Source organism: Dreissena polymorpha, chromosome 9 (assembly GCF_020536995.1).
Source record: "Dreissena polymorpha isolate Duluth1 chromosome 9, UMN_Dpol_1.0, whole genome shotgun sequence".
Taxonomy (NCBI): Eukaryota; Metazoa; Mollusca; class Bivalvia; order Myida; family Dreissenidae; genus Dreissena; species Dreissena polymorpha.
This window is the reverse complement of record NC_068363.1, coordinates 53965420-53980553: the sequence shown is the minus strand read 5'-3', so window position 1 is coordinate 53980553 and position 15134 is coordinate 53965420. Positions and strand designations below refer to the sequence as shown.

At 35.0% G+C, this 15134-nt stretch overlaps 1 protein-coding gene across 1 annotated transcript; it reads right to left on the bottom strand.

The window, feature by feature from the left end:
* Positions 1–7875: 7875 nt before the first annotated feature.
* Positions 7876–9659, bottom strand: LOC127844763 (caprin-2-like). Its single transcript, XM_052375222.1, has 3 exons — positions 9469–9659; positions 8903–9133; positions 7876–8438 (listed from the first exon to the last, which is right to left on the bottom strand). Exons 1-3 carry the CDS (start codon positions 9587–9589, stop codon positions 8005–8007), a joined length of 786 nt encoding a protein of 261 aa, XP_052231182.1. The 5' UTR covers positions 9590–9659; the 3' UTR covers positions 7876–8004.
* Between the last annotated feature and the right edge of the window lie 5475 nt (positions 9660–15134).

Genomic DNA, 15134 nt, shown 5'->3' with positions numbered 1-15134 from the left:
CAGGCTACTTAATGTCGTGCCCACAGGCTACTTAATGTCGTGCCCACAGGCTACTTAATGTCGTGCCCACAGGCTACTTAATGTCGTGCCCACAGGCTACTTAATGTCGTGCCCACAGGCTACTTAGAAACAACACTTTCTGTGTAATGGAATTATTTGTTGAAAGGAAGTTTCTTATTTATTACAGCAGGCGACACATGTGCTCCTAATTTATAGACCCGCTAGCTCCAAGACAAGCCTGTTTACGTAAAGTAAAATCATGTATTCATAAATAGTAAATATTCATTACATATTCCATTTATTTGTTTTAATATTATCTTATATGTATGGACATTGTAGTGTGTGGGGCCTGAATCGTCAGTGTGACCGAATTTATTATAATAACTTTTAAAAAAAACATAACACCATATGGAGTAAGCTTATGGTTTTCAGTATAATAGTCTGCCAATCCCTTTCTCTGCTAATTAGTTCGTCTATCTGTTCGCAAAACAACTAGAATAATTAGAAAAGTACTTATCACATATGGAAAATATGTAAGACGTTACAGTTTTCGCCAGTTTTCAAAGGTCAGTGCAATGTTGCTTAAAGGAAAATGAAACTTTATATTGAAATTACTCGATAACTTCGTAGGATAAGGTCGTGAAACTTGGTGTACATGTACGGCTATATAATTGCCATTCGTCTGTGGGCCAATCCCTTTCTTCACTTACCAATCCTTTCGTCTGTCCAGCCGCGTAAAAAAAAAATAACTTTCACAGGTCATTATCATGAATATGATCATGACATTTAGTAGACATAATAAAAGTGAGACGATTGTTAAAAAATATCATTTATGAACATTCCGAATGTCAGGAATGTTCGTTTTAAAAAACAGAATTACTCGAAATGCAGCAATTGGTAAAACTGTATATACATGTTCTATAAGATCACGACACATGGGATTAAGATGGTTTTCAATGCGACGATAATTTGTACAACCTATTTAAAACAGAAGTCAATCATTATTAAAAACACAATTTATATTGATGCGCTAAATTGATGTTTAATTTAATTATGAAACATTGCGGGTCATAAATAAAGCAATGCAATATTCATAGATAGCGGTTTTCATCCAAGGTAAGGCTTTTCGTATTGCATGCAAGCGTTGTAACTTAGCGAAGCTTTGTTTATTATATTTATCGAAGCATAAATTATGGTTTGAAACGTATGTTACCGTAAAAGTTTTGTCAGTCCTCACAAACAAATAACGAACATGCTCTATGGCCGAACACAATTCATCTTTCTTTCATTTTTATTCCCATTTTTTCTTCCTTCTTGAGCTTACAAAGCGGAAAATTGATTGCCGCATCTTAAAATTTGTAACATAAGTAAACCTTGTAGATTTTTGTCCAATGGGAAGAAAAAGTATTACATAAAATATGTACTTATTAACAAAATTGACCTATACACATATGCAAAAACACGTATTTGTGGAACGACCCGAAAATATTAATAATGGTCAGCCAAAAGGACGTCTGTGATTAAACGATATAAATTATAAAAGGAAGCCAGTCATGACAGGACGTCAATTAACAAATAACGTCAATAGATTAAAGAACGTCAATGATTAAAGCGCTACATATGATAAAGCAGGCAACCAGACAACGAAGAGTGTAATTCTAAAGATACCATCTCGTGGTCACTGTGTAGATTGCTGATCAAATCTGGTGCGCCTCAGAGACTTTGAGAACGACAGTTTGCGACCCTTGTGTGGCATCGAGTAAGCAATTGCATTAATATTTTCGTTGTGAATTATGCCTGCATGAAGAGACTGGGTGTAGAAGGAGACAGTATTGACGTTGAGAACAGCTAGAAGCCGCTGACAGGGCCAACGAAAACTCCGTTTTGAACGTGGGAACCCCCGCCATTATTCAGAAATAATTTATCTAATAGGATATTTTGATTAATTCCATTAGAAATTATAGGTTGCGATCTTACGGCTGTGAAAGCATTGGGACGCTCGATGGCGCGTGCGGTTCTTCGTCCAATATTCTATCTATTATATATACAAATACACTTTCATAATAGGTATCATTTTATATTAGTTTATTGTACCCGTTAGGCAACATGCTCTCACACATACTTTAAATAAGGATTCGAATTTTAATAAATCGTTGGTTTTCTTAAGAACTAGAGCAAATATAATCAACTTCAATCTGTCAGCGAACAACCAGCTTACATGGTAACACGGCATTAGACTAGTGGTTGACCTTTCGTTTATGTATGTCTGTCACCATCATAATATGTTAATACTATCCCAAGGTAGAGATAATGTTGTATAATGTTATGTCTAACCCTCTTTCAATTATGTATGAAGAGGCAAAATACATTTGTAACAATGCCATTGTTTGCTTTTGCAAATGAAATATGTGTAATGTGGTTTACCGTCAACAATCTGGTAAGTGTAGTCTACAATTCCTAAGGTTTTATTGCTGATACAGGGTGTTGCATCAGTATTAAAGTGTTCGTCCAGTTAGTACTATAGTTCATTTTTGTGTTTGCCTGGACATTGAGCTTTTCCATCAGCTTCTCTATTATTTTCGCTGCATCTGTCAACATTGCTGTAATTTTAGCGCGTCTTCTGGAGTACGGATTGTCTGCAACCTAGGCAAATCTTAAATATTTTAAGAACAAGACACTCGTGGTTATAACTGTCTCAATATGGATTGATTGAAGTATATTCCCGAAGTTAGAAACATTGTTATCACGTTTATGTTTCAAAACGTTTGTTCGTGTATTACTGACGTTTCTTGGTGCTGGTCTTCATCTTATTTCACATTATGCTATAAACTAATTATTTATGTAACATTAACATATTATTATTTTGATCAATTTGATTTGTTTGGTAAATTTCTGATTTACATAACATAGAGCTTCTGTGTTTTATTGTTGTTTTTTAATTCGAGACAGTATCACGATTCTATATGTATAACTTACTTTTTTCCAACCGTGTGGTAACGGCCTGTTCTAAGATGGCGACTCTGGTTTTGAACTCTAATTCGGCGCGCGTTTCTTGAACAAGGCAAACGCATACTAACGCGAAAAGTGTAGCCTTATTTACAAAACAGCTCAGTCAAACGTCTTTAGAATAACGACGGAAAGTATTAACTTATATGACCGTGTGTGCCTTATCGAGCGTGTGACTCAAACGGCATTTTTACAAAGCCTGATTAATTATGTTCCGAATAACGACAATTTTTATTTTACGAAAATTTGTGTACATTTTCATTAGCAAACGTCTTTAATTTAATATACATACGTTTTCTAGCAAATGATAGGATCATAAAAAAATAAACAAGCTATTATATTATATTCTCGTATAGCAATTGTTATGCAAATGATATACTATGCAAAAGATTGCTTGAATTATGTTGTGCAGAAATATGTCACAGATCTACGAAATCAAGTGGTTTACGTTACACATTATTATATTTAATAATAAAATGTTTATAACGTGTTCTCAAAATAATAACGTTCTTTGAAGCATGTTAATATAGCATGTTAGTGGACCCAATTATATTATTGTCTTGTAATTTTTGCAGATAAGAACAAGAACCTTTGTCGTGATAGATATAATACCCGTAGCTATCTCAAGTACTAGATATGTGTTACACAAGTTGCATGTTCCTTCAACATGAATTGGTATTTATTGTACTGCAGTATGACGCCTTATATGATGTTCGTTGGTGTTAAACCCCATAGAAACGAAACAATTATGTTGTTGTTATTTTCATCTGTGTTCATATTTGAATTTCCTTCCCTCTTAATTGAAGCACTGTATTGAATATGGAAAATAAGAACAATGTTAATCTTGGATCTCTTATATGCTACCTGCAATTGACATCGCTACACAAGCTTTCTATAAACAATTATTATACAATGTGCAAACTGTTTCATGTCAAAACTTAAGCCATTAATACACTCGTGGAACAGACGAACAACTATTTACTACCGCTTATTATTACAAGACACGGGGCAATACATGAAAAAATTTACAAATGATTAAGCTTTGGTCAGAACCTTTTAAAAATTAATGCAAATAATTGTGGTTTAAAGGCTTACATTAGAAATAATCACAAAACATATAGTTGAACAGGCTTTCCCGCATTCCATCACGAAACCGTATTACGTGGCTCATAATAGGTAATAGTGCGGTTTTTAGCTGCATGTTCTTAATAAGTAAACTTGAAATGACTTAATAGATATTCATACACATTAGTTGGTTTTAAATGATGTAGTGATACTGACATTGTTGATCATACTCGGTTTATTGTATGATATCTGTAGCACACAAGATAAAACACTATTTTAACAAAACAGAACGTTCTCGAAAGAAACAATGATTTATTTCAGGTTTTGGTGTAAGACAATTTTATATAGTTCAAACACATTTCCATTCTCGCAGACAAACGTTCGTATTGCATACCGGAGGCAATAAAGTTTGGTCTCAAAACTCAGTTGCTTGGCAAAACGGTCAATAAACAAACAAACACATAATAACGGAATCCAACGGCCGGACAGATTAAATTGTCGCCGTCGAAGAGACTTAATAGTGCAATATGAGGATTGCTGTTGACCCTAATGCTCGTTATTTCGACATTAAGTGACCGCATTATTGTTTACTGAATTCGATGAAATGACACCAAAGTAAAATGTTGCGACAATATTCTGGTCCTATCAAATACACGAGATTGCAGATGCTTAATGGAGTGTTATACTTTCCAATAGTCTTATACATCACTACGTTCAGTTATGTGTTATCTTTTTGCATCATTATTCGTTTGCGTAATATGATTAAGTACCGCAAAAAAAACTGTCGAAAAACGTTACAAATTGAGACTAAACCAATCTACTCAGTACGATAATGTACCTCATCCATTTTTACTTGCCAAATGTTAACATGTGTTCATAGTTTAATTATTTGTCATTTAACATTAATCTGTCTATGCCTACTAGGGAAAACTATACGAACAATTTGTTGTGAATGTAATACATGTATTTTGGATCAACATATTTCATGTATGTCATTAAAATGAAAATGTTCTTGGCATACAATGCGTACACATATTATTTGTTGTTGTTGTTTACAAGTGTGCGTTTCATTTGTGTAACCTAAACTATATGATATTGTCTTCCAAAGCGTTGTTCCATAATATAATGCCACTCACTGATCTTATTTTTAGCTCACCTGAGCGATAGCTCGGGGTGAGCTATTGTGATCACTCACCGTCCGGCGTCCGTCCGTCCGTTTGTCTGTCTGTCTGTCTGTCTGTCTGTCTGTAAACAATTTGTAAACATCTTCTTCTACTAAACCATTGAGCCAATTTCAACTAAATTTCATGTGGAGCATCCCTAGGTCATGGGACAAAAGAATTGTTAAAAAAAAATTTGATCACATAACCAAGATGGCCGCCATGACCATATATGGTAAAAACCTTAAAAAATCTTCTTGTCAGAAACCGCTCATCAGATTTTCAAAAAATTTCACAGGGATGACCTTTGAAGGCTCCCCTGAAAAGGTTGTTCAAACAAATTTGATTCGTCAAAAAACATGGCCGCAGGAGCTCGTTGAACTTTGCATGTTTATTCGTTTTTGCCTATTTTGTGAAAACTTTCAAGAATCTTCCACATTTTTTGTCCGATCCTTTCCAAATTTGCACAGTGTCTTTATATCAATGAGGACACGCACCCTACAAAAAATGAGCATTATTGGTCCATGAAGTACAGAATTACCTCCCCTTCAATTGAGAAAATGGTGTTTATGCAATAAAGTCCAAATTTTTCATCCAAATCTTTCCAAACTTGTTAGGATTTAGCTTGGTTCAAACAAGGGAAACAACTACGGTTTATGCATGTTCTTTTTATTACAGATTTGCCTCCCTTATATTCATTCACAATCTCATTATACAGCAGAGATTCCAAATCTGAACTGTAAATGAGCCCCATATTTACTGCCAGTGCTAGGTTACCTTTTCCCATTTGATCATTCTTAAGTATTGGTCTTGTAATGCTGCTACTGCTTCTGCTACTGCTACTGCTACTATTACTACTACTACTACTACTATTTCTGCTACTACTACTACTACTACTACTACTTCTACTACTACTACTACTACTACTTCTACTACTACTACCACTACTTCTACTACTACTTCTACTACTACTACTACTACTACTACTACTACTACTACTACTACTATACTACTACTACTACTACTATTACTACTACTATCTACTACTACTAGTACTTACTACTAACTAGTACTACTACTACTACCTACGAACCACCTACCACACCACCACCACCACCACCACCACCACCACCACCACCACCACCACCACCACCACCACCACCACCACCACCACCACCACCACCACCACCACCACCACCACCACCACCACCACCACCACCACCACCACCACCACCACCACCACCACCACCACGTCTACTATTACTACTTCTACTACTACTGCCACTACTACTACTACTACTACTACTACTACTACTACTACTACTTTTACCACTACTACTACTACTACTACTACTACTACCACTACTACTACTACTACTACTACTACTACTACTACTACTACTACTACTTCTACTACTACTACTACTACTACTACTACTTCTACTACTACTACTACTAGTACTTCTACTACTACTACTACTACTACTACTACTACTACTACTACAACTACTATTACTACTACTACTACTACTACTACTACTACTACTACTACTACTACTACTACTACTACTACTACTACTACTACAACACCACCACCACCACAACCACCACCACCACCACCACCACCATTCACAGTGACAAAAAACGTATTCACACAATGGCTGCTACTACAACTTATAGCCCATATAGGGGGGCATGCATGTTTTACAAACAGCCCTTGTTTCTATGGGATTTTAACCACAACTGTTCATGTTTATCTCCGACACATATTTTTAAGTCACCTGTCATGAAGTGACACGGTGAGCTTATGTGATCGTGTGATGTCCGGCGTCCGTTGTACGTGCCTGCGTGTGTCCGTGCGTCCGTCCGTCAACAATTTGTTTGTGCAGACAGTAGAGGTCACAGTTTGCATCCAATCTTGATGAAATTTGGTCAAAATGTTTATCTTGATGAAATCCGGTTTGGGATTGTATTTGGGTCATCTGGGGTCAAAAACAAGGTCACTAGGTCAAATAATAGAACAACCTTCTGTAGACAATAGAGGTCACAGTTTTCATCCAATCTTTATGAAATTTGGTCAGAATGTTTATCTTGATGAAATCTGGATTGGGATTTTATTTGAGTCATCTGGGGTCAAAAACTAGGTCACTAGGTCAAATAATAGAAAAATCTTGTGTAGACATTAGAGATCACAGTTTTCATCCAACCTTTATGAAATTTGGTCAGAATTCTTGATGAAATCTGGGTGGGATTGTATTTGGGTCATCTGGGTTAAAAATCTAGGTCAAATAAATAGAAAAACCTTGTGTTGACAATAGAGGTAACAGTTTTCATCCAATATTTATGAACTGTGGTCGGAATGTTTATCTTGATGAAATCTGGATTGGGATTGTATTTGGGTCATCTAGAGTCATGAACTAGGTCACTAGGTCAAATCATAGAAAAACATTATGTAGACAATAGAGGTCATAGTTTTCATCTGATCTTAATGAGTCAGGTGAGCGATTCAGGGCCATCATGGCCCTCTTGTTTTTATAGTTTCCCATTTTGGCGTATGCACTGGGTCTAGAATATGTTAGTGTAGCCTTTTGGTTCTTTAAAAATGACGCAATGTTAATCGTTTTTAAAAAGGCAAGTTAAAGGAAATAGTTGTTAAGTATATTTTGTGATTTTTGTCAAGCACTGCACAAATTTGGTTTTGTCAATATTCAGACCAAATTTTACACGCATGAACTGCACAATATATGTTAGGTACATTGATGGATACATTCAGTTAAAGTTGATAAAGCAGGACACCGGTAAAAGTAGAATATGATTCACCATAAACCGAAGCATGTTCATAATCTAGATTTTGTATCCAAATCTCGTCCCCGGAAGAGACTTTTAGAACAACAGTTTGCGCTCCTTTGTCAAAAATGTTATGCGTCGATTGAGCGATAGCGATAATATTGCCGTTGTGCATGATACCTGCATGAAGAGACAGAGGTGTATCATCATGGGCTATGGACGTAGAGAATAGGTAGTAGCCGCTGACAGGGGCAATGAAAATTCCGTGCTGTACGTGGAAACCACCGCCATCATTCAGAATAACTTTATCAAATTTGATGTTTTGGTTGATCCCAATAGAACTTTGAGGTATCGTTTTGACGGCTGTGAAAGCAATCGGACTTTCCATGACCAGTGCGGTTCTTCGTTCAACGGGTTTACCTGAAATATACAAATGGGCCGCGCTCTGTGAAAAGGAGGTTTAACGCATGTGTGTAAAGTGTCGTCCCAGATTAGCCTGTGCAGTTCGCACAGGCTAATCACGTACGATACTTTCCAATGTAATGATATTTTTTATACAAAGTCTCTTCTCAGCAAAAATCCAATTGAGGCGGAAAGTGTCGTCCTTAAATAGATTAGCCTGTGCGGACTGCACAGGGTAATCTGGGACGACACTTAACGCAAATGCATTAAACCCTCTTTTCACAGAGCACGGCTAAAATCAATGTGTAAAAAGGTTTTTTATAACTTTATTCTAACCCTTTAAGCAACATTTTGACATTTTTACAAATTGAACATACGGATTCGAATTATTGGTTCGCAGTTTTACTTGAAAATAATGAACGGAAAACTTAACAGCGCACAACCACCTTACATAGTCAAAATGTATGAGATCAGTGGTATACCTTGGACAATCTGCTTAATGTAGTCGTGAATTCCTGTAGAATTGCTGGGAAAATTCGTCTCAGCTATGCTGACGGGATTGTCCAGGCGGGCCTGAAATTTCTTAATTGTTTTTGCCTGAACATTAATTGTTTCCTTCAGTTGCTCGATTGTTTTCGCTTGATGTGTCAACATAAGTTGCTGAGTATTAAGAGCGTATTCTTGACTACGGATTGTTTGCAACCTCAGCGCATCTGTAATATTTTAAGAAAAAGCATAGCAAAACGTTTCTCAATATGATTCGATCGAAGTGTATTTCCAAAACTAGGATATATTAGTACGTTTATTTTGTTTCAATGCGAATTTTCAAGTATGACGGACGCTTGTTAGAACTGCATTTAAAGCTACCTCACAACATTCTATAAACTAATTGTTGACTAAAGATTACAACCGAAAAATAGTATGATTACAGAGTATTATTTTTAAATCAATAATTTGACTTGTAATGTTAATGCCTCACAAACAAAACACATAGCCTCTATTTTGTTTTAATCCGAACCAATATTCGGCTTCTATACGTATAACTAACCATTATCCAAGAGCGAGGCTACGGCCTGTTCTAGGATGGCGACTCTGGTTTTCAAGTCATCCTCGGCTCCCGTTTCTTTAACAAGGCAAACGAACGCTAGTGCTAAAAGTTTAACTCTCATTTTTCCAATCAGCGCACTCAAACGTCTTCTAAATAATGACTGAAAGTCTGTAAGTCACGTGACCGAGTCTTCCTTATCAAGTGACCGACTCGAATAGTCAAAATATCCGCACTGTCTAATAAAGTTATGTGCCCAATTTATTGACATGTATATCTTTTAAAAAAAAAGTTACTAGTTTTAGTTTCATGAGTTTATTTATAATACATATCTTCTATAGCAAGGGATAAAATAATTAAGTACGTGTGTGTTATTAATTTTTTTTCTCACAAAGCAGTTGGCTTGATATTCACCCAGCTTTCTTTGTTTTTAAATGTCTGAAATACGTATTAGACAGTTAAATTCCACAGATGAACGACCAAAGATGGTTTACTTTAAATATCATTGTATTTTAAAAGAAATGGGTAAAGTTTGTTCTCAAAATAATCGCGTTCTTCGATACATGTTCATACAGTTCGTTGATAAGACCAGTTATATGAATGTACTATAATGGTCAGAGATAAGACCACGTAACTGTCAGGATTGATATCAGAACCGTAGCTATCTAAGGCATTAGATATGTGTGACACAAGTTGCGCTTTTCTTTAAGAATAAATTAAATTTTAATTTACTGCAGAAGGACACCATTTTCGTTAAACCCCGTAGAAAAACAATCGCATTAGAATCGTCAATATAAATATCAGACATACTGTTAGTTTCTTTTGTCCACCATTATATAAATATACGTGCACACCCTAAATTTAGAGACACCATGCAAATAAACCTAACAGTTATTTCATCTACGTTACAATGTTTGATACAAGATAAGTATTGATGCAAAGCATCAAAGGTCGTCGGGAATTTCAGTGTAAAAGGCATTCAATGAAGTTACATGGAACGATTTTTTTCTACTGTAAATATTAATATATTGGCCGATTATATTAAACAAAATAGAAAAAGATACTGGTATAACCATTATCTATGATTTTGTGTTATAACCCCCAAATAACCATTATCTATGATGTTGTGTTATAACCCTCAAATAACCATTATCTATGATTTTGTGGAGTAACTCCCAAATATTTCATAGTTCATTTTATTTACATGGGTTTCCTTTTTTTTACTGGCATCCATGTGCAGTTTTCATTAATGGAACTGTGTAGGTTTGAGAAAAATCTTCTTCATCTTGTTAGCCTTATTTCATATTTTTCTCAACTTCAAGGGGAGATGATTCTGAACATATTCTTACGTTGCTCATTTACGATAGGGGTTGAGTACTCATTGATATGAAAACACTGTAAAAGTTTTAATGTGTATCCGACCCCCCCCCCCCACCCTCTCACACATATATTTCATGGGCATAATAAAAACAAAAAATGGTTACAGTAAAACAGCATATTTATTTAAACTAAAATGTCTACATCAAAACAAAAAGTTAACATAGAACACAAATAAAATAATTTGGTTCTTCTGGGGCTCGCTCGAACCTTGGGCCTCTCACATGTAAAGCGAGCGTGTAACCACTACACTACGGAACCGCTTGAAAAATCACCTTCTAACTAAGATATTAAAGTGACTGTATTGTACCAGTTATCAATAAAGCAAAAAACCGCGTAATTGCTGTTGTCTTGTAAAATTGAAGAAAATACGCGTTAACCAAAACTCGAACAGCAAAAGTCTGCGCTATCACAAAAAAAATATATTTTGATTATGTTTTGCTTTTATACAAAACCAGAAAGTTTCACCGGTTCGCGTATTTGCCCAGTCCTTGTGATCTTTTATTATTGCCCAGTTCCTGTGATCAGTTATTAATTAAAAGAATTAGCTTTGCATTATTGGCAATAAATGTTGTAGTAAATGTAATAGGCACAAATGCAGTACTTATTTCCACTAATTTGCACAAAAATCACCACTATGCAAGATATTCTGGCAACAAAAAAATATACATTGATCCGTAAAATAACTTCTCCCATAAGCGAAAAAAATACATACTAGTCGCCGCACTTCAGTGCGACGCCAATGAGGAAACAGTCTATACTATCGTAATAACTATACTGTATTCATGCGTAAACGAAAATAGGACAGAGGACATATAGTTTTACGCTTGAGAAAAATCAGCATACTAGTTACCAAACAAGCATGAAAGATAGTTTGGTCCGCGGAACAAAAGAGGGGATAATGCCATATAATTATAATCGTCCTTTAAAGGGGCCGTCCAACAGATTTCACGTTTTGTTTGATTGACAAAATTTTAAAAGGTGGTTAAGATTCGCAAATTGTCGTTTTAGTTATGATAATTTTGAGGAAATAGTAATACTGACCATTTACAATGCTCTTAAATATCTATGATATGCATCTTTTGATGATTTGAAAACCAAAAAATGATAAAGCGTCGTGCGACGCGAAACGGTTGAATAATTTGGAAAGTTCTGTTGTTGTCGTTTTATTTTGGGACACTACGAGGATTGCTTATATAGGTAAAAAATACATCCGCATGAGCATGGATGGTCGAGTGGTCTAGGCGGGACACTTTTTACTCCAGGACTCCAGGGGTCAGTGGTTCGAGCCCTGTTGATTACTTTTTTACTTTTTTAAGTTATATTCTTGTTGTTTTTTTAACTGGAGATTTTTAGTTCAAATGTTTAAATTTATCAATATAAAGCATTAAATAACAAGCTTCGATACATGCCAAAATCTGTTGGACGGCCCCTTTAAACCGTCATGGGCTTGGCTGTCATTCTTCAAGCATGAAAATGATTTGTCGTCATTTAGGTAGGCCTACGTCACTTTAGACCGTCTTGACCGGATTCCCATCTGGCATGCGCACTCAACCTATACCAGTATCGACTACTTTTTTTTCCTACTTTCTTTTTTTGAACGCTGACGTTTTTGAAATAATACGAAAGTGCGATAAATGATTACTCATTCATGCTTTGACATGCATGTAACACAAATTTCATTTACTAAAATTTATCATCAACGCCTTGATCCTAGTAATGGAACCGGGTTATTTTATTAATACAGTCTGTGACCGATAGATCGTGTAAAAAGAGAAGATACTGTATTTGATCGCATTTTAAACGACTAAAGGTTTTTAGCCTATTTGCAACTCAAATAGGCTTTTGTTATACCACATTTCGAAATCACATGGGGAATGGTTGTCTTTTTTGAAGCCTTACCGGATTCTGGGCAGACGTAATTGATATTTTGTATAGTATTTCGTAGTTCTTACAATTTTTCATTTAGAAACATTTTTTTAATATTTTCTTCAAAGAATATTGCTTACACCGTTTTTAGTGAATTTTTCTAGGACCGTTTTACGTGAAAAACCGTTCTTAGAAACTAAAACAAATTTCGTTCGTAAAACAAATCTGTTCTTGTTGATAGTGACCTCACAACTTCTTTCTATTTCCTTTGTTTACTTCTGGGAGAGGTCAAATCTTTACATAACTGAATTCATTAGGCCCTGGTTTATGGAAATGTAAAATTGCATTGTTTAATTATAAATAGAAATTTACATATGCACAACAGGAAGTCGGGCAAAAAGCACTTTCATTCTTTGAAAATGTGTAAGAAAAATTGCGGAGTACGATGAATGTTTTCTGATTATTCTGACATGGATTCTGACCTGCCTTTTTATGGATTTGATGAAGAAGTGTTTGAAAGTAATAGAGATGTGTTAATTGAAATTAAAATAATTTACTTTGAGCCAGAAATTGATCGATTTAAATCAATGTAGAGGATGGTTGGACATAGGAGTCCCCCATTAACAGGTCGTAAAACGTTGAGCGTTGAAACGGAGAGGCAGAAGCCATTAAACTCCTTGAAACTGTTAAATGTTGATTCCTTTATTAATTACCTTGTGCTATTTAACTATGCTTCTTCAAAGTAAAATGGTCCATTAAAGCAACACTGAAGAATGGGAAAATGGGAAGAGGTAACATCTGCTGGAAATTGGAAAGCTGACAATGGCAATATACATATAGGGCTGTTATACAAGTCAGATTTGTTATTCTCTGCTAAAAGTTAGATTTTAAATGATTATTTTTTATTGAAACTAAAAATTGTAACACAATATAAATTGATTCAATATTAAATTGCTTTAAAAGGTACTGCAACTTAAGGTTACTGAACATTATTTGTTCTCTCACAAGCGTTATTACTTAATACACATTTTCAGGTAAAACAAACAACCCAAAATCAAACTTTTAAAACTACCATCATAATTCACAATCAATGACAAATAAGAAAAATATAGGTTTTATAAACTTATGTCTTATAATAAATGTAATGCATCCTTTTGAAATATATCACCCATATCAGCCTCAGACTTTCAACGCCATCGGTGATCTCGTTCATTCAGTCAACTGTCCGACCCTTTAACATTTACTTCAGCAGCAACTTCCCTGTATCTTGCAATCGACGCAATTGGCGCTCTCGTTTAAAATGTTTCTAGTTTTGTTTTTACTGTAATGGTGTAAAATATCTTCACTTGCGGCTAATTGTTGCCACCGTTTTCGCCGGCAATTTCAAAGATCTAGGTCTCCAAAGTTTACACTGACTGCATCTTTAGTGTTTTTTTGCTATCCTGACCTGTTGCATAAATTAACCCAGTATAAGAGACATGTTAGTACCACTGGAGTTGTAATCACTCTTCATATTCGTTTGTTGATCGATTTGGTGTAAATATTTTTTCCCAATGTACCACTATACAAATATTGCCAATTCAGTCAATTTTGCAGCGTTTGAACCTGCTCTATCAATTGAACGGCTTTTTTCAAGACTAAAGTCGCACGGAAGATATCGAACAAGCTGAATACATGTATACAATTAGGCAGTCGAAATGTGCTTAGCATTGCAGATAATATTAACTTGATGGTTAATTTGTTTTTAACTCATTTAGAAAACTCATAATCATAAACACTTATTTAAAAAATAGTTTTCATTTAGGAAGAGAGAAATTGTGTTATGCACATAATTTGTGCATTAGTTATTTTTACTTAGTGATGAAATTCAAATGTTTCCAATAATTTAACTCTTAAATATAACATTTATATCGAAAAAAATGTTTTTTATGTTTAAATATTACACACACAGGCGATTTGAAACCCGGAAACCAGATTTCATGAGTAAAAAAAGCTTGACCATCTTCCTCCGAGAACTTCACATAGTTTCCAGGATAATAGTACACAGCACAATGTATTGAAAATAAAACATTCTAAGTGTTGTTAGGTTCATTTTTAATGCTTTCTGAATAAATCAAGAATAAACAAGAACTGAAGTGTTAACGCTTATAAAACACAATTTTTTACCAAGAGTTGTTCAGTACCTTATCAGAACATGCTCATATATATACCGTTTTAAAGTCTATGGAATGCGTCATGAATCCATGGTCACTGTTATCGAAATTGTATTTTTTTATTATTTGACTTCTTTAAAAAATATTAGCGAAAAGTCTACTTTTTTGTTATTTTAATTTATATTTGAAATAATACACACACATGTGAATTTAACGCGCCGAGACCGCCTACATCAACGCAAAGCATGAACGAATAAATGACTGGCATGT